Source organism: Ornithorhynchus anatinus, chromosome 3 (genome assembly GCF_004115215.2).
Source record: "Ornithorhynchus anatinus isolate Pmale09 chromosome 3, mOrnAna1.pri.v4, whole genome shotgun sequence".
NCBI lineage: Eukaryota > Metazoa > Chordata > Mammalia > Monotremata > Ornithorhynchidae > Ornithorhynchus > Ornithorhynchus anatinus.
In genome coordinates this window covers 131,703,308-131,725,810 of record NC_041730.1, presented here as the reverse complement: position 1 = coordinate 131,725,810, position 22,503 = coordinate 131,703,308, and the positions used below count along the sequence as shown (strand labels likewise).

The 22,503-nt window shown below is 44.8% G+C and overlaps 1 protein-coding gene across 1 annotated transcript in view; it reads left to right on the top strand.

Moving 5' to 3' along the window:
• LOC100090522 (scavenger receptor cysteine-rich domain-containing protein SCART1-like) overlaps positions 1-22,503 on the top strand; it is a 61,840-nt gene that overhangs the window by 23,112 nt on the left and 16,225 nt on the right. The window contains 3 exon segments of the mRNA XM_039911332.1: positions 676-1,013; positions 9,338-9,517; positions 12,625-12,771. Coding sequence (XP_039767266.1) covers positions 676-1,013; positions 9,338-9,517; positions 12,625-12,771 — 665 coding nt within the window.

Sequence of the window (22,503 nt, the reverse complement as noted above, 5' to 3'; positions counted from 1 at the left end):
GCTCACAGTCTCGATCCTCATTTTACAGAGGAGGTCACTGAGGCACAGAGAGGTGAGTTGAGCTGCCTAAAGTCTCCCAGCGGACAAGTGGGGGAGCTGGAATTAGAACCCATGACCTTCTGCCACCCAGGCCAATGCTCTATCTACTAAGGCATAGTGCTTCCAGCAGGGTAGCAGTTGGTATTTCTATCCAGCATCATTGGCTACAGTAATTCCCTTCCCTTTTATCTCCTCAGAAGACACAGATGAAAAAAATGGGAGCCCAGGAGGCACTCGTAAATGCTCAGTCTTCAACAACTGCACAGGTATCTGGTTTATCTCTCCTCTCTTCTCACTCCAATATGACCCTCTCTCTCTCTCTCTCTTCCTTCTCACTTTTTCCTCTCCCTTTTCCTTGTCTTGTCTCTCTTCCACTCCATCTTCTTTTCCATTTCCGTGTTTCTATTCCTGTCTCCTCCCTTCCTCCCTCTCCCTCTTGCTTTCCTTCTCCATCTTCCTCTCCCTACTTTTCCATCTACATCCCCATTCCATTTCATCTTTCTCTCCCTGTCTCTCCCTACCTCTCCCTGTCTCTCTCTCTCTTTCTCTCTCTCCCATGTGTCTGTCTCCCCCACTATTCCTTTTCCTCTTCCTTTACCTCTCTGCCACCTAACTGCTCCTGGCGGTGTGGGTAAGATCAAATGGGTTGTCATTTCCAGCGCAGGAGAAGGTGCGCGTGCGGGGCGGCAAGGACGGCTGCTCAGGGCGTGTGGAGGTGTGGCACGGCGGGTCTTGGGGCACGGTGTGCGACGACGCCTGGGACCTGGTGGACGCCCATGTCGTGTGCCGACAGCTGGGCTGCGGAGCAGCACTGGTGGCCCCAGGACATGCGGCCTTCGGCCCGGGGACGGGCACCATCTGGCTGGATGAAGTCGGGTGTCTGGGCAGCGAGGCCTCTCTCTGGGACTGTCCAGCCGCCCCCTGGGGCCGCACTGACTGTGACCACAAGGAAGATGCTGCCGTCAACTGTTCTGGTCAGTGCTGAGGGGCCGGTCAGAGGGACGGATGTGAGAACCAGAGGGAGGAAGTTTGCCTTGCTGAGAGGGAGTGGGATTGAACTGATGATGACTCGGTCTTGGTCAGAGAGAGGCCAACACTTTTGGTTCATCATTTGCAGTTGGGACCATTGTCCCATCAGCACCCCACAAACCCATGCACTACCCACCCCACAAACCCATGGGACTCGAGTTTCCTTCCTGTGATCATCACTTTAGCACCAGGGACTATATCCTTCATGGGACCACATCAGAAAATCCTGCAGCAACGTTTCCTGACTCCTTGAATCCTCAATGACTCTTTCCTGCCTTGTCAAAAACACCTCACCTGCTGTCTCTGTCAACAAAAGCAATTTCTCCATCCTTATTGACACCCACACTCATTGCCCATGTCAGCTGATCCAGAAATTCAACTTCCTCCTCATATCTCCTGAGCCACTGTCCCCACTGCCTCATGACCCTAGTGACCTGGAAAAGTACTTTATTGACAAAATTGAAATCATTAGGTGTGATCTCCCTAAGTCTCTTGTGATCCTCTCCTGGATCATCTGTGCCGAACCCCTTCTTAAACTCTCCCATCTTTCCCGGCACTCTGAAGAAATTTCCTGCTTCCTCCCCAAATCGTTTCTCCTCCTACCCCAGCCCTTCACGCCTTATCAAAATCCTTGCCCCCTCCCTTCTTTCCTCCCTGACTGCCACCTTCAGTGATTTAATTTCCAGTGACTTCTTCCCCACTTCTTTCCAACATGCTCAGATCTCCCCATCCTGGGAAAAAAAAAACTTCTTTAACCCCACGACTCAGTCCACTAATAGCCTCCTCTCCCTCTTAGCATTACTCTCCCAACTGCTGGAATGAGTTATCTACACCAGCTGCCTCCACTTCCTCTCCTCCAATTATCTCCTTGATTCCTTCTGATCTGGCTTCCATTCCCTTCACTCCACAGGCACTGCTTTTTCGAAGATCACCAATCATCTCCTTCTTCCCAAATGCAGCAGTTGCTACTTCATCCTAATCCCCCTTGACCTCCTAGCTGTCTTGGACACTGTGGACCACCCCCTTCTCCTAGAAACGTTATCCAACCCTTACTTCACTGACAATTTTCTCTGCTGCTTCTCCTTTTTCTGGGGCTTCTCATTCTTGGTCTCTTTCACAGGCTCCTTCCTCTGCCTCCTACTTTCCAACTGTGAGAGTCCCTGATGGCTCAGTTTTGGGTCCCCTTCTGTTCTCCATCTACACCCACTCCCTTGGAGAACTCCCTTGCACCCCTGACTTCAACTTCCATCTTTATGTAGATGATTGCCTAATCTATTTCTCTTAGCCCTAATCTCTCCCTAACTCTTCAGTCTTGTCTTTCCTCCTGCCTTCAGGTCATCTCTAATTGTATAACCTGCTGACACCCAAAACAAGATGTCCAAAGCAGACTTCTTAGTCTTCTCTCCCAAATCCTGTCCTCCACGTCTTTCCTTTCACTGTAGACAGCATTATCAACTTCTCTGTCTCACAGACCCATAATCTTGGTATTATCCTTGACTCATCTCTCTCATTCAACCTATATATTCAATCGATCACCAAATCATGTTGGTTCTATCTTCACATCGGAAAATCAGCCCTTGTCTCTCCAACCAAATTGCTACTTTGCAGATCCAAGCAGTTCTCATATCCCGCCTTTACTACTGCATCAGCCTCCTCGCTGGTCACCCTGCTTCCTGTCTCTCCCTACTCCACCCCTTACTTTGCTCTGCTGTCCAGATTATTTTTCTAAAAAGCATTGATCCCTTTTCTCCCTACTCCTTAAGAAACTCCAGTGGTTGCCTATCCTCCTCAGCATCAAATAGAAACTAATTACCACAAACTTTAAAGCACTCAATCAGCTTACCCTCTCCTACCTGACCTCACTGATTTCCTATAACTCCCCAGCCCATGCACCACTCTCTTCTCTATCGGTACCATGGTCTTGTCTATCTTGCTGTGGAACCCTTGCCCATCACCTTCCCCTATTCTGGAACTCCTTTCTCCTTCATATCTGACAGACCACTACTTTCCCCTCCTTCAAACCCTTCAAGAACATCATCTCCAGGAGGCCTTCCTCGACTAAACCCTCATTCATTCAATCGTATTTATTGAGTGCTTACTGTATGCAGAACACTGTACTAAGCTCATGGAAAGTACACTTCAGCGACAAATAGACAAAATTCCTTCCCACAATGGGCTCTAAGTCTAGAAGGGGGGAAGTAGACATCAAAACAAGTAAACGGGTATCAATATAAATAAAGAGAATTATACTATATACCCCTCATTTCCTCTACTCTTTTCTGTATTGCCTTTGCTTTTGGCTCGCTAGCCTTCAGCACTTAATATTCAGCTCTACAGCCCTTATGTACAAATCTCTCATTCATCTTGCACTGTTTCCCCCCAGGCTGTAAATCATCTGGGCAGCAATGTGTCTATGAACTCTGGAGTGCTTGCTACAATGCTCTGCAGACAGTAAGCACTCAATAAATACCACTGATCAACTGATTAATTGGAGGTGACACAAACAACCCACACAAACACAGACACATAGTCACAAATGCAAGCATGTTAACTGTCCTCTAGACTTGAAGTTGATGCTATTGACTGAGACTTTTATCACTGAGTGCTCACATGTCAGATCAGATTTAAATTCAAGACTGACAAACCCTTCCACAGGGTAGGCTCGTATGATACCCTCTTGCTTTCTGGATGCACCTGTTATCCACAATGCCCAGCACCGCCTCTCTTGGTGTCATGACAGCCGGCAGGCAGAGCCAATGGCGAAGCTGTGGTAGGACAGGTTGGAGCAACTAATCTACCAATCTCCCTCCTGATTCTCATTCTCCTCCTTCATCTTCTTAGGTGAGAGACAAATGATAACCTTTCCACCAGAAACAGGTAAACCTCTCCGATGTGCTTTGATATTATATCATCTATAAAATGGGGATTGAGACTCTGAGCCCCACATGGGACAGGGACTGTGTCCAACCGATTTGCTTGTATCCACTACAGTGCTCCTATACAGTGCCTGGAACATAGTAAGTGCTTAAAAAAAACAGGATTATTATTAACTCTGCTTACTTTCCCCCTGCTACAAGCAAGCCAGTGAGAGTGGAGCTCCGTAATAGTAAATAATGACAATCATAATAATTATGGTAATTTTTAAGCACTTCCTATGTGCCAAACACTGTTCTATACACTGTGGGGATACAAACTAATCAGGTTGGACACAGTCCCAGTCCCCCATGGGACTCATAAAGCAGCGTGGCTTAGTGGAAAGAGCCTGGGCGTGGAGTCTGAGGATGTGGGGATTAAAACTGTGAGTCCCATGTGGGGCAACCCGATTACCTTGTATCTATCCCAGTGCTTAGAAGAGTGCTTGGCACATAGTAAGGGCTTAACAAATACCATAATTATTAATTACTATCATCATTAATAATCCCCATTTTCCAGATGAGGTAACTGAGGCCTAGATAGATGAAGTGACTTGGTGTTATTACTGTACAAAGCTCCAGATCCTGGAGAAGCACTATTAGCTGGTTTGCATTCTCAGGGGAGAGACTAGAATGGAGCTGGTCACCTTCCCATTAGGGTGATGGTTCCCAACTCAATGTGGGTAATGGATGTTTTCCTCGAGAGTTCCCTAGGTTTCGTACTGAAATTTCAAAGGAAGCAATGTTGCCTAGTGGATAGAGCACGGGCCTGGGAGTCAATGAACCTGGTCTCTACTCCTGGCTCTACCACTTCTCTGATGAGTCACTTCACTTCTCTGTACCACAGTTGCCTCGTCTAAAATCCTACTCACTTCTATTTAGACTGTGAGCCCCATGTGGTACAGGAGCTGTGTCCAATCTGATTTCCACGTAGCTACCCCAGGGCTTAGTACAATACTTGGTACATAGCAGGCACTTAACAAGTACTGTAACAGTAATAATTTCCAGGTGATGTGTCTTCCCATTTAGAATCCAGCCTGTCTCCTCCAGAGATCCAAGGAGCTTACTAAGCATCTGGAATCGCCTGTATCGTCCGGGGGACAATTCTCTGTCTCCTCTTCATATTCCTGTCAACGGAGATGTGGAACAACAGATGCCGACGCAGGGGTAAGTGCAACGGCAAAGGAGGTTCTCCCGATGACCAATCATTCCTCTCATCTCCTGACGATCATTGGAGAAGCAGCATAGTCTAGTGGATAGAGCACTGCCTTGGGAGTCAGGTTATGTGTCCTAATGCTGATTACGTCACTTAACTGCTGAGTGATCTTGGGCAAGTCACTTAACTTCTCTGTGCCTCAGTTACCTCATCTGTAAAATGGGGATTAATACTGTGAACCCCACTGATTACCTTGTATCTACCCTGGCGTTTAGAACTGTGCTTGGCACATAGTAAGCACTTTAGAAATATCTGGCAACTGGTATAGGTGAGGAAGACTCTCAGAGAGATGAATCGACAAGACATAGTCTTTGGATCTCATCACTCCTAAAATGAACCTGGTCCTGGACAAAGGGCTATGGTTTGGACCATTACTGGTAGGAGACAGGCTGTACCAGAGGCTGGCCTCTGTGGTCAAGAGTCCTGGCAGGATCTAGACACCTCCCAAACTAAACTCCTTATCTTCCCTCCCAAGCCCTGTCCTCTTCCTGACTTCCTTATCACTGTGGATGGTACGGCCATCCTTCCCATCTCTCAAGTCCTCAACCTTGGTGTCATCCTTGACTCCGCTCTCTCATTCACCCCACTCATCCGATCCATCACCGAGGCCTGGCGGTCTCACCTTTACAATATTGCCAAGATCTGCCCTTTCCTCTCCATCCAAATGGCTATCGTACTGGTACGTACTGGCCATCCAAACTACTACCATGCTGATACAAGCTCTCATAATATCCCAGCTGGATTACTGTGTCAGCCTTCCCTCTGATCTCTCTTCCTCCTGTCTCCCCCCGCACCAGTCTATTCTTCACTCTACTGCCTGTCTCATCTTTCTGCAGAAACGCTCTGGGCATGTCACTCCCCTTCTTCAAAACCTCCAGTGGTTGCCTATCGACCTCCGCACGAAACAAAAGCTTCTCACTCTGGGCTTCAAGGCTCTACATCCCCGTGCCCCCTCCTACCTCACCTCCCTTCTCTCTTTCTACTGCCCACCCCGCACGCTCCACTCCTCTTCCACCCACCTCCTCGCTGTCCCCGTTCTCGCCTATCCTGCCGTTGACCTCTGGCCCACATCCTCCTGCTGTCCTGGAACGCCCTCCCTCCTCACCTCTGCCAAACTAACTCTCTTCCCCTCTTCAAAGCCCTACTGAGAGCTCACCTCCTCCAAGAAGCCTTCCCAGACTGAGCTTCCCCTTTCCCTCTGCTCCCTCTGCTGCCTCTCTGCCCCCCCATCCACCTCCCCTCAGCTAAGTCCCTTTTCCCCTCCTTTGCCTCTGCTCCTCCCCCTCTCCCTTCCCCTCCCCCAGCACTGTGCTCATTTGCTCATTTTGATATATTTTTATTACCCTATTTATTTTGTTAATGAGATGTGCATCCCCCTGATTCTGTTTATTGCTATTGTTTCTGTCTGTCTCTCCCAATTAGACTGTAAGCCTGTCATTGGGCAGGGGCTGTCTTTGTCTGTTGCTGAATTGTACATTCTAAGCGTTTAGTATAGTGCTCTGCACATAGTAAGCACTCAATAAATACTATTGAATGAATGAATGAACTTCCCCAGTAGTCCCAAGAAGAAAGAGCGGGTTGGTCCTGGTGGCATCTGTGGATTTTGATCAGTGCCTGCTGAGAAGCAGTGTGCTCTAGTGGAAAGAGCAAGGGCCAGGGAATCAGAGGACCTGGGTAAGAAATTGAGGCACAGAAAAGTTAATAATGATTATAATAATAATAATAATGATAATAATATTGGTATTTGTTAAGCGCTTACTATGTGCCAAGCACTGTTCTAAGCGCTGGGGTAGATACAAGGTAATCAGGTTGTCCCACGTAGGGCTCACAGTCTTCATCCCCATTTTACAGATGAGGGAACTGAGGCACAGAGAAGTTAAGTGACTTGACCAAGGTCACACAGCTGATAAACTGAAGAGCTGGGATTAGAACCCATGACCTCTGACTCCCAAGCCCGGGCTTTTTCCACTAAGCCATGCTGTTTCTCAAATGTTGGTATTTGTTAAGCACTTACTATGTAGCAAGCACTGTTCTATGATCTGGGGTAGATTCAAGGTAATCAGGTTATCCCTCGTAGGGCTCACAGTCTTCATCCCCATTTTACAGATGAGGTAACTGAGGCACAGAGAAGTTAAGTGACCTGGGGGGGGGATTAAAACCCAGGTCCTCTTGATGCTCAGGCCTTGATCTTTCCACTACACCACACTGTTCTTTAGAATTAATCCCTCTTTGAACTGTTGAATTGTTATTTTAGCCAAATTTATGTTATATTTCTTTCTCTTTAGGTGTGTCCTCCCCCTAAGCCTGTAAGCTCTCTCTAGACAGTAAGCTCCCTCTAGAAAATAAGGTTATTGTGGGTAAGGGATATGTCAGCTTATTGTTATATAGTACTCTCCCAAGAGTTTAGTACAGTGCTCTGCACTCGGTAAGCACTCAATAGATATCATTAGCTGACTTATCCCAGCTCTGCCACTTGCCCTCTGGGTGACCTTGAGAAAATCACTTAGCTTCCCTGGTGACTTTGAGCAAATCACTTAGCTTCCCTGGGCCTCAGTTTCCACATTTATGAAATGGGGATTCAATACCTGTTCTCCCTACTATTTGGATTGGGAGCTCCATGTGAGAGTTCACTCTTCTTCTCCTCCTCCTTCTCCTCTTCCTCCTCCTTCTTCTACTTCTCCTCCTCCTCCTACTTCTTCTCCTTCTTCTTTTTCTCCTCCTCCTCCTCCTCTTCTCCTTCTTTTTCTCATTCTTCACCTTCTCCTTCTCCTTTTCCTCCTCCTCCTCCTTTTTCTTCTCCTCCTCCTCCTTCTTCTTCTCCTTCTTCTCCTCCTCCTAGTCCTTCTCCTTCTCCTTCATTTTCCTCTTCTCCTCCTCCTCCTCCTTCTCCTCCTTCTTCTTCTCCTCCTTCTTCTCTTTCATCTTCATCTTCCGCTTCCTTTTCTTCTCCTCCTTCTCCTTCTTCTTCTCCTCCCTTTCTTCCTCCTTCTTCTCCTTCTCTTCCTCCTTCTACTACTCCCCCTCCTCCTTTTACTTATCATTTCTTCTCCCTTCTTTTTCTTCTCCTTCTTCCTTTTTCTCCTTCTTCCTTTTTTACTTCTTCCTTTTCCCTCCCTCTCCTTCTCCTTCTCCCTCTCTCTCTACCTTCCTTGTACCTTCCTTCCCCTTTCTGTCTTTCTTCTCCTGTTCCTCCTCTTCTTCCTTTTTCTCTTCCTCTTCCCCCTTCTCTTCTTCCTCCTTTTCCTCCTCCTTCCTCTCTTTCTTCCTTCTTCCTTCTCCCTTCTTTCCTTTTCCTGCTAATTACTAGAAGCCTGATTTAATCAGAGCCCTGGAACAATCATAGGTAGATCTGCTGCAGAATTTTGATACTGGATCAGTTTAGAGTTCTGTCACTCTGGGTTAGTTTACTCAATTTTAGCAGGGGAAAATACTTTGAAATTCTAACAATGTGGATCATTAGATTGCAAGCTTCGTAAGGGCAGGAACTGCATCTTCTACTTTTATGGTATGCTCCCAAACACCTAATCCAAATAGTTTGCAAAAAAATTGATATCCAGTGGGAAAAGTTAGTGGCTGTGATTACCACTGTTATAAATTCTGAATCATGAGGAGAAAAATTCTGCTCCGCTCCTTACAGATCACTATGACATGTTTTAATTTTGTGTATTGCGTCTTTGTCCTATTCCTTTATGCTGTTTTAATATTTTAGTGTTTCCCTGATCCCAATACATCCATCTTCAATCCTCCCCCTGTCTCCATATTCATAGATTGTGAGACCCTAGAGAGACAGGGTCCGTGTCTAATTTCCACCTGTCTACTCTTTCAGTAAGCACTTAATCAGCATTATTATTACTATTTCTAATACCAGTGATGATCAGGTTGATGCAGTAAATGGAATTTAAGATTTCCAATCTAAACAAATACATAATATTCCAAACAACACTTCTCAGCTATGGGAACTTGGGAAATATGTGGGAACTACATGAAAATATTAGTGTACTAATGAGAAGTAGTAAATATCCAGGGGTCTCAAAGGACATTGAGTGAACTCATTGATGTATATGTCCCTTGGCCTATTAAACCCCTATCCTGCTCCTTTTATGGAAATAGAATTTCTAAGGAAATCTGATTTTCTTTTTAGATTTTAGAAAAGATGTGACTACTCTCCCTGAGGACATCTATGAAGAAATTGCAAACTCTATAGAGTCCAATTATGAGGAGATAGAAGATACTGACAAGAATCCAGTGGTAAAGGACTACTATGAATTTGCAAACACTGAGGACAAGCTGGTGGATGAGGAGAAGGGGTCAGCTTTTTCAGGTCTGGACATATCTCTTTTTGCAACCAGTGAAATAAATGTTGCCTGCTCTCTTAGACCAATTGACAGTCACACTGCTAAAGGAGTCCAGTACAAAAATCTTTTTTTTTTAGTGGCATTTGCTAGCTCTTATTATGTGCCAGGCACTGTACTAAGTGTTGGGGTAAGTACAAGCTAATAAGGTTGGATACAGTCCCTGTCCCATGTGGAGCTCATGGCCTTAATCTCTAGACTGTAAACTCGTTGTGAACAGCGGACGTGTATGTTGTATTGTTGTTTATACTCTCCCAAGCCCTTGGTAAAGTACCCTGGCACACAACAAACACTCAGTAAATACAAATGATTGAACTGAGACCCAGAGAAATGAAGTGACTTGTCCAAGGTCACACAACAGACCTATGTGACTTGGGGGAGCTGGGATTAGAACCCAGGTCCTTCTGACTCCCAGGCTCGGGTTCTAGCCTTTAGGTCATGCTGCTTCTCATTGTGAAGATTCTCAGCAGAATCTGCCAGAAGTAGCCAATGAAAGAGTAGCTCTGTGATCTATTGTTTTGGGACCACAGTGGTGCTGCCCTGACAGACCACATATTTCTCCAACTTCAAAGCCCTCCTTAAATCCTGTCTCCTCCAAAAGGCTTTCCCTGACAAACCCCATACACCCCGAGATGGATCACCCAGCAGCTCCCTCTAGAATATTATGCATTTAGACCCATCCTTAACACTTTTGTGAATTTGTACATTTTATTATTTATTTTGATTTTTCTATTTTTTTTTCTGTCTCCCTGATTAGAGCACAAGATTCTTGAGGGGAAGGAAGGTAGCTGTCACATCTTATATTCAAGCTAATAGGTTGGACACAATCCATGTTTACATGGGAATTCCCATTTTACAGATGAGGCTATTGAGGTGCAGAGAAATTATGCGACTTACCCAAGGTCACACAATAGACCAGTAGCTGAACGAGGTCGAGTATCTGTTGCCAAATTGCACATTCCAAGTGCTTAGTACAGTGCTCTGCACATAGTAAGCGCTCACTAAATACTACTGAATGAATGAGGATTACAACACAGGTCTTTCTGACTTCCAGGCTTGTGCTGCATCATATAAACCACGCTGTCTCCCCATTACCTCAGCTCCTTCCACACTTACATTCTCCAATAGTGAAATTGGCCAGAGTTTGGGTTTTTTTAAGAGTATTTGTTAAACATTTACTATGTGCCAGAAACTGTACTAAGTGATAAGGTAGACCCAATATAGTTGGATTAGACACAGTCCCTATCCCACATGGGTCTCACAAGCTTAATCCTCATTTTACAGATGAAGTAACTGAGGTCCAGAGAAGTGAAGTGATTTGCCCAAGATCACACAGCAGATGAGTGGTGGAGCTGGGATTTGAACCCAGGGTGCATTTTATCCAGGACCCTGATGATTTCTCGTTTATTCATAATGATAATAATAGTACTTGTTAAGAGCTTGCCTGTAGCAAACACTGTTCAAGTCGCTGGGGTAGAGACCAGATAATCAGGTTGGACAGAGTCCCTGTCCCACCTGGGACTCACAGTTTACGTATTTTATTATGGAGACATAACCACTCAATTCATTCATTTCGACATTAGGTATGAATATCTTTGTGTTCATCTCCCTTGTTAGAGTGTAGTCTCTTTTTGAGCAGGTAATGTGTCATTTCCCAAGCGTCTTGTATAGTGTACTTCACTATAGGAGTATTCAGTAAATGTTTCCAGTACTGCTATTTTTACTACTCTCATTCAGTCAATCAATCAATCCATTGAATTTCTTGAGCATTTACTGTGTGCAGAGCACTGTGCAAGTCCTTGGGAGAGTACAATGGAAGAGATTTGGTAGACCCGTTCCCTGCCCACATAGCTACTAGTACTATGATAACTACGTTTGCCGCTGCTACTACTACTACTACTAATTTTGGTATTTGTTAAGAGCTTACTATGTGCTGAGCACTGTTCTAAGTGCTTGGGTAGATTAAGGGTAATGAGATTGTCCCACATGAGGCTCACAGTCTTAATCCCCATTTTACAGGTGAGATAACTGAGGCACCAAGAAGTGATGTGACACCCAAAGTCACACAGCTGACAAGTGGCAGAGTTAGGATTAGAACCCACGACCTCAGACTCCTAAGCCCATGCTCTTTCCACTGAGCTATACTACTTCTACTAGTACACCTCTTTCTGACTTACCTTCACTCTTTGGCGAGAAGGAACAGTATTTCTGATAAACCTTGTTGATTCTAACTCTACCTCTCCAGAATTTGCTCCTTCTTCTTTTCTCAAACTGCTACCACACTGGTTTGAGAACTTCTCATACCCCACCTTGACCACTGTGATAGACTCCCCGCTGACCTCAGTGACCTCCCTGCCTCCAAACTCCTCTCTACTGTGTAAGCCACTCTGCAGCCCGGATCATTTTTCCTAAAACAACTACTCAGTGCACATCTCCCCATTTCCTAAGTGTCTCTGGTGGTTACCCAACCAACTCCCCAGCAAGCAGAAAGTCCTCACCATCAGAGTGAAGGCATTCATTCAGCTCTCTCCTTTACTTCTCACTCTTGTTCCACTTTATCCCAGCCCACACACTTTGCTTTTAGGACACCAATCTTCTCACTGTCCCTCACTCTTCTCTCATCCACTGTCAACCCTTTGCTCATGCCCTCCCTCCAATTCCCTCCCTCTACATATCTGACCGAATACTACTCTCCCCATCTTCAAATCGTATCTCCTCCAAGAAGACTTCCTGAACTAAGCTGTCATTCCCCCCACCCTATTTCCTCCCCACTGTTGCCTCTCTCAAGCATTCGTCCTAACTCCAAGCATTTAGATACTACTCCTGTCCCCACAGGACCTAGTTCCATCTCCTTCCCACAGGACTTAGTTCCATCTCCTTACCCCCGTTGCTTGTCTTATCTGTCATTAATTTCAATGCCCATCTCCCCTTCTAGACTGTAAGCTTCTTACAGACATGTTTCTACTAACTCTTTTGCATCATACTATCCCAACTGCTTAGTACAGTAAGTGCTCAGTGAATAACACATTAATTGATCACATTTCTTCTAACCATTTATCTTACTTTTATTTTTCAGACTCCTTAACAAATGAAGTCACTGAAGAAGATTTTCAGAAACAGTCAATGGGAAAGAATTATGATGATGTCATGATGTTGGAGGAGGAAAGAGAGGTAGATGAGGAGATGGTGGAGGAGAACACCAAGGAAAAGGCCAATGAATCAGGTGAGCCTGGGAGCCCCATGGGGAACCTCACTGTCTTGAATCTACCCCTGTACTTAGTAGAGTGTTTGGCACATAATAAGATCTTAACAAAACCTACAATTATTATTAATTACTAACATTTTTATCTGGTGAGTATAATTCACTCAATCAATTGTATTAATAACATTATCATTCTTATAATTATTGTGGGTCAGTCATTCAATCATATTTATTGAGCACTTATCATGTGCAGAACATTTTACTAAGAGCTTGGAAGAGTACAGTCTAACTATATAATGGACACATTCCCTGCCTACAATGAGGCTACAGCCTGGAGTGGGGAGTACAGACATTAATGTAAATATTCTTGTTGTATTTGTTGTGTGCACTAAACAGTGGGGCAGAAACATTTTAATCACATCTGACAAAATCCCTGTTCTACATGGGGCTCACAGATAAAGTAGAAGGGAGAATTGGTATTGATTTCCCATCAATTCATCAATCATAAAACTCTTCTCAGTGGTTTTCGAGGCTCTCCATCATCTAGATCCACTTCATTTATCCATCCATCAGTTGTATTTATTGAGTGCTTACTGCTGCCTGGGCAAATACAATATAACAGAGTTGGTCGACACATTTTCCACCCAAAATGAGCCTACAATCTAAATGGGGAGACAGACATCGATATAGATAAATGAATTACAGAAATGGACATAAATGCTATGGGGCTGAGGGAGGGGGGATTGAAGGGTGCAAATCCAAGTGTAAGGGTGACATAGAAGGGAACGGAAGAAGAGGAAATGAGGGCTTATTTGGGGAAGACCTCTTGGAGGGGATGTGCCTTCAGTAAGCTTAGAAGGTGAGGAGAGTGATTGTCACAAATGAAGAGGGAAGGCCTCCTAGCCCAGAGGTAAAGACATGGGCAGGAGGTCATGAGAGAGAGTGAGAGAGACAGAGAGATAGAGAGAGAGAGAGAAATGAGATTGAGGTATAGTAAGCAGGTTGGCATTAGAAGAGTGAAGTGTGCAGGCTGGGTTGTAGTAGGAAATCAGAGAAGTAAGGTAAGAAGGAGCAAGGCATTTATTCATTCAATAGTATTTATTGAGCGCTTACTATGTGCAGAGCACTGTACTAAGCGCTTGGAATGAACAAGTTGGCAACAGATAAAGACAGTCCCTGCCGTTTGACGGGCTTACGGTCTAATCGGGGGAGACGGACAGACAAGAACGATGGCAATAAATAGAGTCAAGGGGAAGAACATCTCGTAAAAACAATGGCAACTAAATAGAATCAAGGCGATGTACATTTCATTAACAGAATAAATAGGGTAATGAAAATATATACAGTCGAGCGGACGAGTACAGTGCTGAGGGGATGGGAAGGGAGGGGGGAGGAGCAGAGGGAAAGGGGGAAAAGAGGGTTTAGCTGCGGAGAGGTGAAGGGGGCGTGGCAGAGGGAGTAGAGGGAGAAGAGGAGCTCAGTCTGGGAAGGCCTCTCGGAGGAGGTGAGTTTTAAGTAGGGTTTTGAAGAGGGGAAGAGAATCAGTTTGGCGGAGGTGAGGAGGGAGGGCGTTCCGGGACCGCGGGAAGACGTGGCCCGGGGGTCGACGGCGGGATGGGCGAGACCGAGGGACGGCGAGGAGGTGGGCGGCGGAGGAGCGGAGCGTGCGGGGTGGGCGGTAGAAAGAGAGAAGGGAGGAGAGGTAGGAAGGGGCAAAGTGACGGAGAGCCTCGAAGCCGAGAGGGAGGAGTTTTTGTTTGGAGCGGAGGTTGATAGGCAACCACTGGAGTTGTTTAAGAAGGGGAGTGACATGCCCAAATCGTTTCTGCGGGAAGATGAGCAGGGCAGTGGAGTGAAGAATAGACCGGAGCGGGGCGAGAGAGGAGGAAGGGAGGTCGGAGAGAAGGCCGACACGGTAGTCTAGCCGGGATATAACGAGAGCCCGTAGCGGTAAGGTAGCCGTCTGGGTGGAGAGGAAAGGGCGGATCTTGGCGATATTGTAAAGGTGAAACCGGCAGGTCTCGGTAACGGATAGGATGTGTGGGGTAAACGAGAGAGACAAGTCAAGGATGACACCGAGATCGCGGGCCCGAGAGACGGGAAGGATGGTCGTGCCATCCACGATGATAGAGAAGTCTGGGAGAGGACTGGGTTTGGGAGGGAAGATGAGGAGCTCAGTCTCGCTCACGTTGAGTTTTAGGTGGCGGGCCGACATCCAGGTGGAGACGTCCCGGAGGCGGGAGGAGATGCGAGCCTGAAGGGAGGGGGAGAGGACAGGGGCGGAGATGTAGATCTGCGTGTCATCTGTGTAGAGATGGTAGTCAAAGCCGTGAGAGCGAATGAGTTCACCGAGGGAGGGAGTGTAAATGGAGAACAGAAGAGGGCCGAGAACTGACACTCAAGGAACTCCAACAGTTAAAGGATGGGAGGGGGAGGAGGCGCCCGTGAAGGAGACCGAGAATGACCGGCCAGAGAGGTAAGAGGAGAACCGGGAGAGGACGGAGTCCGTGAAGCCGAGGTGAGATAAGGTGTGGAGGAGGAGGGGATGGTCGACAGTGTCAAAGGCAGCAGAGAGGTCAAGGAGGATCAGAATGGAGTAGGAAGGATCAGAAATTAGTATTTTAAAGTCAATGGAAGCATTTTCTGCTTGTTGTGGAGATGGATGGGCAACCAGTAGAGGTTCTTGAGGAGTGGAAAACATGGATTTAACATTTTGGTAGAAAAATGACCTGGACAGCAGAGTGAAGTATGACCCGGAGTGAAGAGAAACAGGTGGCTGGGAGGTCAGCAAGGAGGTTGAGGCAGTAATCACGGTGGTGTAGGAGAAGTGTTTGGATTAATGTGGTGGCAGTTTGAATGGAGAGGAAAGGGTGAATTTTACCAATGTTGTGAAGGTCGAAAGAGCAGTATCTGGGGTCACTGAATATGTGGGTTAAATGGAAGAGTTGAGTCATGGACACCCCAAGGTTAGTGGAAAGAGCCTGGTCTTGAGAGTCGGAGGACGTGGGTTCTAATCCCAGCTCAGCCACTTGTCGCTGTGTGATCTTAGGCAGGCTGCTAAACTTCTCTGTGCCTCAGTTACCTCATTTGTAAAATGGGATGAATGAGCTCCACATGGGACAATCTGATTACCTTGTATCTACCCCAGTGCTTATAACAGTGCTTGACACATGGAAAGTGCTTAACAAATACCAACATTATTATTATTATTATTAAGGGCTTCTGAGTCAGGAAGGGTGGTGGTCCTTCTACAGTGATTGGAAAATCATGGGAACAACAGGGCTTAGATGGGAACATAAGGAATCGTTTTGGGCACGGCAAATTTTACAGGCAGTAATCAAGGTGGTATAGTAGAAGTGTTTGGATTGATGTGGTAGTAGTTTGGATGGAGAGGAAAGGGTGGCTTTTACTAATGTCGTGAAGGTTGAAAGAGCAGAATTTGGTGAATTTTGTGGGTTGAATGACAGAGTTGAGTCATGGACACCCCAAGGTTATGGGCTTGTGAGTCAGGAAGGGTGGTGTCCTTCTACAGTGATGGGAAAGTCATGGGGAGGACAGGGTTTAGGTGGGAACATAAGGCATTGTTTTGGACACAGTAAATTTTACAGTTGAGCCAACTGAGGCACAGAAAAGTTACGTGAGTTGCCCAAGGTCACAAAGTAGGCAATTGTCAGAGCCAGGTTTAGAACCCATTTCCTCTGACTTCCAAGCCCATGCTATTTCCACTAGACTATGCTGCTTCCCACTAGACTATGCTGCCTCCAAGTGCTTACTCTGTGCAGAGTACTGTGCTAAACACTTGGGAGAATACAGTACAATAAAGTCAGTAGCCATGTTCCCTCTCCACCTTAAGTTAGCAGTCTAGAGGAGGAGACAGACACTGAAATCAATTAGGGATATGTACATCAGTGCTGTGGAGCTAAGGTTGGGACGTATATCAAGTGCTTAAAGGATCCTGGTGCAGAGGTGACATGCAAGTTCACTGACTATTGCTTTTACAGATGGAGGGGAGTGGGGGAGTAGGAGAAATGAAAGGAAGGGAAAGAGCCTATCCCTTATTCAAAATCCCATCACTGGTCTAAAAGTTTGAGAAAAATCAACACTCCCAATTCCCTCGTCATGGATCAGTGGGACAGCCTATTCCTTTTGTTTCTCTAGGCTATAAGCTTCAAGTGGGCAGGGAATGTGTCCATCAACTCTGTTGTACTATACTCTCACAAGCACCTTATACAGTGTTCTCTCTGCGCACAGTGAGTGTTCAGTAAATATCACTGATGGATGGATTGATTGATGGCTTCCCTGCCTCATTTTCTCCACTTCCTACCATCCCTCAGTGACTCTGCGGAAGCCGGAGAATGTCCTGGAAAATGTATATGATGAAGCTGGAGAGGTTTCCAGCTTTGACCATCACCCTGGTCCCCTCCCAAGTCATGAGGGACCACAGGGGCACTCTGAAGAAAGAAGCTGGAGGACCCATGTTCTTGGCAGTAAGTAGGGATGTAATAACACTAATAATAATGATAATAATTAAAATAAAAGTGGTATTTGTTAAGCACTTACTCTATGCCAGACACTGTACAAATTGCTGGGGCATATACAAAGAAATGGAGTTGGTTACAGCCACTGTCCCATGTGGGTCTCACGGTCACAACACCCAGTTTACAGAAGAGGAAACACAGGCAGAAAGAAGTGAAGTGATTTGCCCGAGGCAGACAGATGGTGGAACAAGGATTAGAACCCATGACTTTCTAACTCCCAGGCCCATGCTCTATCCACTACACTGTGGCCTAAGATAGTAAAATATTGGATTCACTTTCAGATGCAGGCATTCTTCTTCAAAATGGCAAACAAGAGAAAAGCCAGTTGCTTTGGGAAAACAGTTCCGTAGCCTATATTTTCTGAGCAAAAATCCCCGATCCCCATTTTTACTTGGAAAGAGCTAAGAGAGCAATCTTCAGCTTCAACATTAAAACAATGCTGAAGCGATCTAGAATGATCTTTCCCACAGGCCTGCTCCTAAATTGGACAACCTCTGACATTGGTTGAGAGATTGTAGATTCCCTCCACTCCTTCCCCAGAGATTGATTCTGTCTTCTTCATTAGAGGCCTAGGAGGTTCAGAGACATAGATGAAGATACCTATGAACGCATAAGATACATATACATATAAGAAGAAAGATATAGCTACCGCGATAATCTCCATTGCAGTTACATGATGTCCATATCCAAGAGCTTAGTGTATGGTTCACTGCACCAACAGTCAATCAAGTACAACTACCAGTACTATTTCTACCACTGGATTGTAGTTTCCTTTTCCATCATGACAAGGCTGAAGAACACTCCCAAAATCTCAATAGAAGAAATCCCTGGCTCTGATGCTTTTCATTTCATTAGAAACACTTCCTGGATGAGAGGATTTACCTCGGAAATAGAGCTAGAGTTTACTGGCAGGCACAGACTTTTAATAATAAGAACAATAATTGTGGTACTTGTTAAGCGCTTACTATGTGCCAGGCCCTCAATTAAGCCTTGGGGTAGATATAAGGTAATTGGGCTGGATAGGGTCCCAATCCCGGGAGGGCTCACTGCCTTAATAATCCTCATTTTATAAAGGAGGTAATGGAGACTCAGAGAAGCAAAGTGACTAGTCCACCCTCACCTGGTAGACAATAATAATAATAATAATAATGTTGGTATTTATTAAGCGCTTACTCTGTGCCAAGCACTGTTCTAAGTGCTGGGGTATCAGGGTCATCAGGTTGTCCCACATGAAGTTCATAGTCTTCATCCCCATTTTACAGATGAGGGAACTGAGGCACAGAGAAGTGAAGTGACTTGCCCACAGTCACACAGCTGACAAGTGGCAGAGCCGGAATTTGAACCCATGACCTCTGACTCCCAAGCCCAGGCTCTTTCTACTGAGCCACGTTGCTTCTCAAGTGGCAGAACTGGGATTAGAACCTTGGTTCTCCTGACTCCCAGGCCCATGCTCTATCCACTAGACCACCCTGCTTCCAGACTCAGTGAGGGAGATATTTGCCCTGGAAATAGGGTGTCTGTGAGTAAAATGGAGACTGAGAGAGCAGTGCTTCTCCGCTGCTATTTTCAGAGCGCACTTTCCTTCCCTTGAGAGGAGACTCCATCTCAGGATTGGAAGAAAGGGACTACGATGATATCGAATTCAGCATCTTAGAGTCTTAACTGTTGAGACAGAATATGAAGGCAGCATTCCAGTCAGTTACACATGATCTGCAGCTTTTCTGTGGTCCAGTTTTTTCTTGCCGTAATGTTTTCGCCTGGCACATGAATAAATATTTTGAAAAAAAATTTGTCTTTCTTCCTCGGTAAAATATGTCTCAACCCTCCACAAGGGAGAAATGGTGGATTGAAAGTCTCCAGTGTTTCCATATGTCTCTTAGCATCAGATAAATTCTCCACTCAATCATCTTTGGGGCTCTCTATCTGAATCTGCTTCTCTTAATCAATCATATTTACTGAGTCTTTACTGTGTGCAGAGCACCATCCCAAGTGCTTGCGAGAGTACAGTATGACAGAGTTGGTAGACATGTTCGCTGGCCACAATTAGCTTCCAGTCTAGAGTGGGGAGAACAATCTAGAAACGTGTCTACTCTCTTCACTCGCTATTCCCCAACTCATTGGCTTTACTCCTTTAAGCCAGGTGAATGTCTGATACAGAATCCTTCTAAACATTCTGTAGACATCATTTCCCACAGAAGGTGGCTGAGTGAAATTGTTTGGTTGTTCCCAAAGATTGAAACTGAGGAGGCCAAAATAGCTGGACGCGCTAAGTGCTCAATAAATAAAACTGACAGACTGACTGTTAGGTGATTGCAGTGGTAGAAATACCAGTTATATTTATTAAATGTCCACTGGGTGTGATGCATTATACTAAACACTTGGGAAAGTACAATTTAGAGGTGAAATGTTCCCTGACAACATAGAGCGTATGCTCTGCTGGGGAAAGACAGGCATACACACATTTGCAATTAGAGTAATCAAAATAAATAACCAAATATACAATTGAATAAATCATTCCTCTCAAACCAACATCTCACTGTGTCTTTACCACCACCTACCTTTCACTGGTACCCTCTCTCTTGCTGAGAACTCCCTCCCCCTTCATATCCAGCAGATCACATTCTCCCCGTCTTCAAGGCCCTTCTCAAATCACAGCTCTTCTAGGATTAAATTTTCATCTCCCCATCCTATATTCCCCACAGCTGCTTCTTCTGCACTTCCTCAACACCTAAGCACTTGGATATTCTCATAAACACCCTTTGTATGTCTCTTTACACTTCATTTTTTTCTTCAATCTATAATATTTTAATGCCTGCCTCCCCTTCTGCTTTGTAAGCTTCTTGAGGGTGGGCATCTGATCTACAAACTCATTTGTACTCTCCCAAATGCTTAGTACCGCATCTGCACACAGTAGGTGCTCAATCAACACTATCAATTGCGCTGAGGATGGGTATACATAGACTCTAGAAGATCTAGAAATGGATGGTGGGTTTCTACATTTTGGGTTTGGGGGATTGTGTGGGGAAGGTTTGTTGGAGGAAGTGGGATTGTAGGTGGACTTTGAACATGGGGAGAGTTGGAGTCTAATGAATTTGGGAGGGAGAGGAAGAGTACGGACAAGGGTGATTAGTCACAGTAGAGAAGAGTCACTAAAAGCGAGAACATTCAAAATTTAAAACTCTGAAGATTGCATGTCAAAACCAAACCACCTTGAGCTTTGATCTTTATTATTGTTTAATTAGATCTATGGTTCTCTTTTTCTCCCCCTCTCCCTTTGCTAATATCACCTCAAGCCTGACCCCTATCTTTTCCATCTCACTACCGGGACTTCCTTCTGCTTCCCACAGAGATAGGTGCAGTACAAGGCTTAGCTATGAAGGTGCTTAATTCATGCCTCCAAAAAATTATGGCTGTGAGGAGCAGGAGCAGAGACAGGGGAGAAAAATTAACCATCTATCATCACATACTAAGTTGACCTCTATTTCAGTGGTTAATGTCTCAAAAACTAGAGTGTTAGAGATCTTCAAAATGAGCCAGATCCTCGGCTAAGAATGTTGGAGGATCTGGTTAGGAAGATATTGGGACATCTTCACAAGAAATAAACACCAAGAGACAGGATATGATGGGCAGAGCCAGCACCAGGAACAGAAGAAAAGAGCAAGGAGAGGCATTTCCATGTTCACAGATACTTCCTGTAATTAAGTTCTTTGCTGTTTCATAAAATCTGCTCTGAATGATTTGCTTATCAGTGAAATTTCACACATGTTTCTGGGAGTGAGTTGAAAACAGAATACTTATGATGTCTGAAGAAGGTATAGTTATATTTGAATCATGTTTAAATAGTAATTATAATGATAATAACACCATTTGTCAAGAGCATACTATGTGTCAAGCACAGTTCTAATGGCTGGGGTAGATGCAAGATCAACAAGTAGCAAGAAAATGGCAGCCACGAAATTAGATCCTAGTTCCTCTGACTCCCAGGCCCATGCACTTTCTACTAGGCAATACTGCTTCATACACACACACACACACACACACACACACACAAATGAAGATTTAAAATTGACTATAATCACTACTCAAGTTGGGAAGGTTTCATTCCTCAATTTGACTTTTCACTGAGGGAAGCTGAACTAAATCTAAGAGAGGATAGTAAAAAAGTTATACTATTTCTGAATACAGCAGAAAAATTCATGATCTTTAATCAATGAGAGCCTGAAAAGTACAATTATGATGCAAAGATTTCAGAATTATTTTTATCCAAAATAAAATGTGACCGTTTTAAAAATTTAATTTCATGCTAATTATTAGACAGAAGATGAATCTTTTTGCCACCAAACAATGCTAAAGGTCTTGTTACAATAACAGAGCAGAGAGATTAGAGATCAAATAGTGATCAAAATTAGAAATTTAGAGTTATAGAAAAAAACTTCTGGAAATCCATCAATTATATTTATATAAAGCCACTGAAATGTTGCAAACAGCTAAATCCAATTCATTATGGGTGTAATTGACAGAAAATAACAGTAAGCCAATTGATATAATTTATTCAGCACCTTCTCTGTGAAGAAGTTGGCTGAAGATAATAGATGTAGGAGACTCTATCCCTAACCGGGAGGGTTTTACAATCTAATGGAGGGAGACAAACACAATCATTTACATATAGGATAGATAGGTGTAGAATTCAAATCTCTTTGTGCAAAAGTTCAAAGGGAAGAGAGAAGGCCAAAGTGCTAAATGATAACTGGGGGGATATAAACTGTAGAGAATCAAAATTAATCAAAGAATTGTTTGTGGCAAAGGGTTACCGGAAATTAGGCCACAGGAAGCTAAACAAACACGATAATCCTATCTCTTCTGAGAAGCTTTCCCTGATTAAGCCCTGATTTTCTCCAGTCATCTTCCCTTCTGAGTCTCTTGCATTTGGATCTGTGCCCCTTAAACATTGTGATATTCAACCCACGCACAGCCTACAGCAGTTACAGGCATAACCTTATACTCTGCCCTTTCCCCTATATTTAATTTACTTTAATGTAGCATCCTTGTGTACACACAATAAGTGCTCTGATATGTTACTCCCTCCCCCTTCATAACTGACAGACCATTGCTCTCCCTACCTTCAAAACCTTATTAAAATCATATCTCCTCCAAAAGGCCTTCTCCAAATAAGCCCTCATTTCTCCTATTCCCTCTCACTCTGTGTCACCCTTGC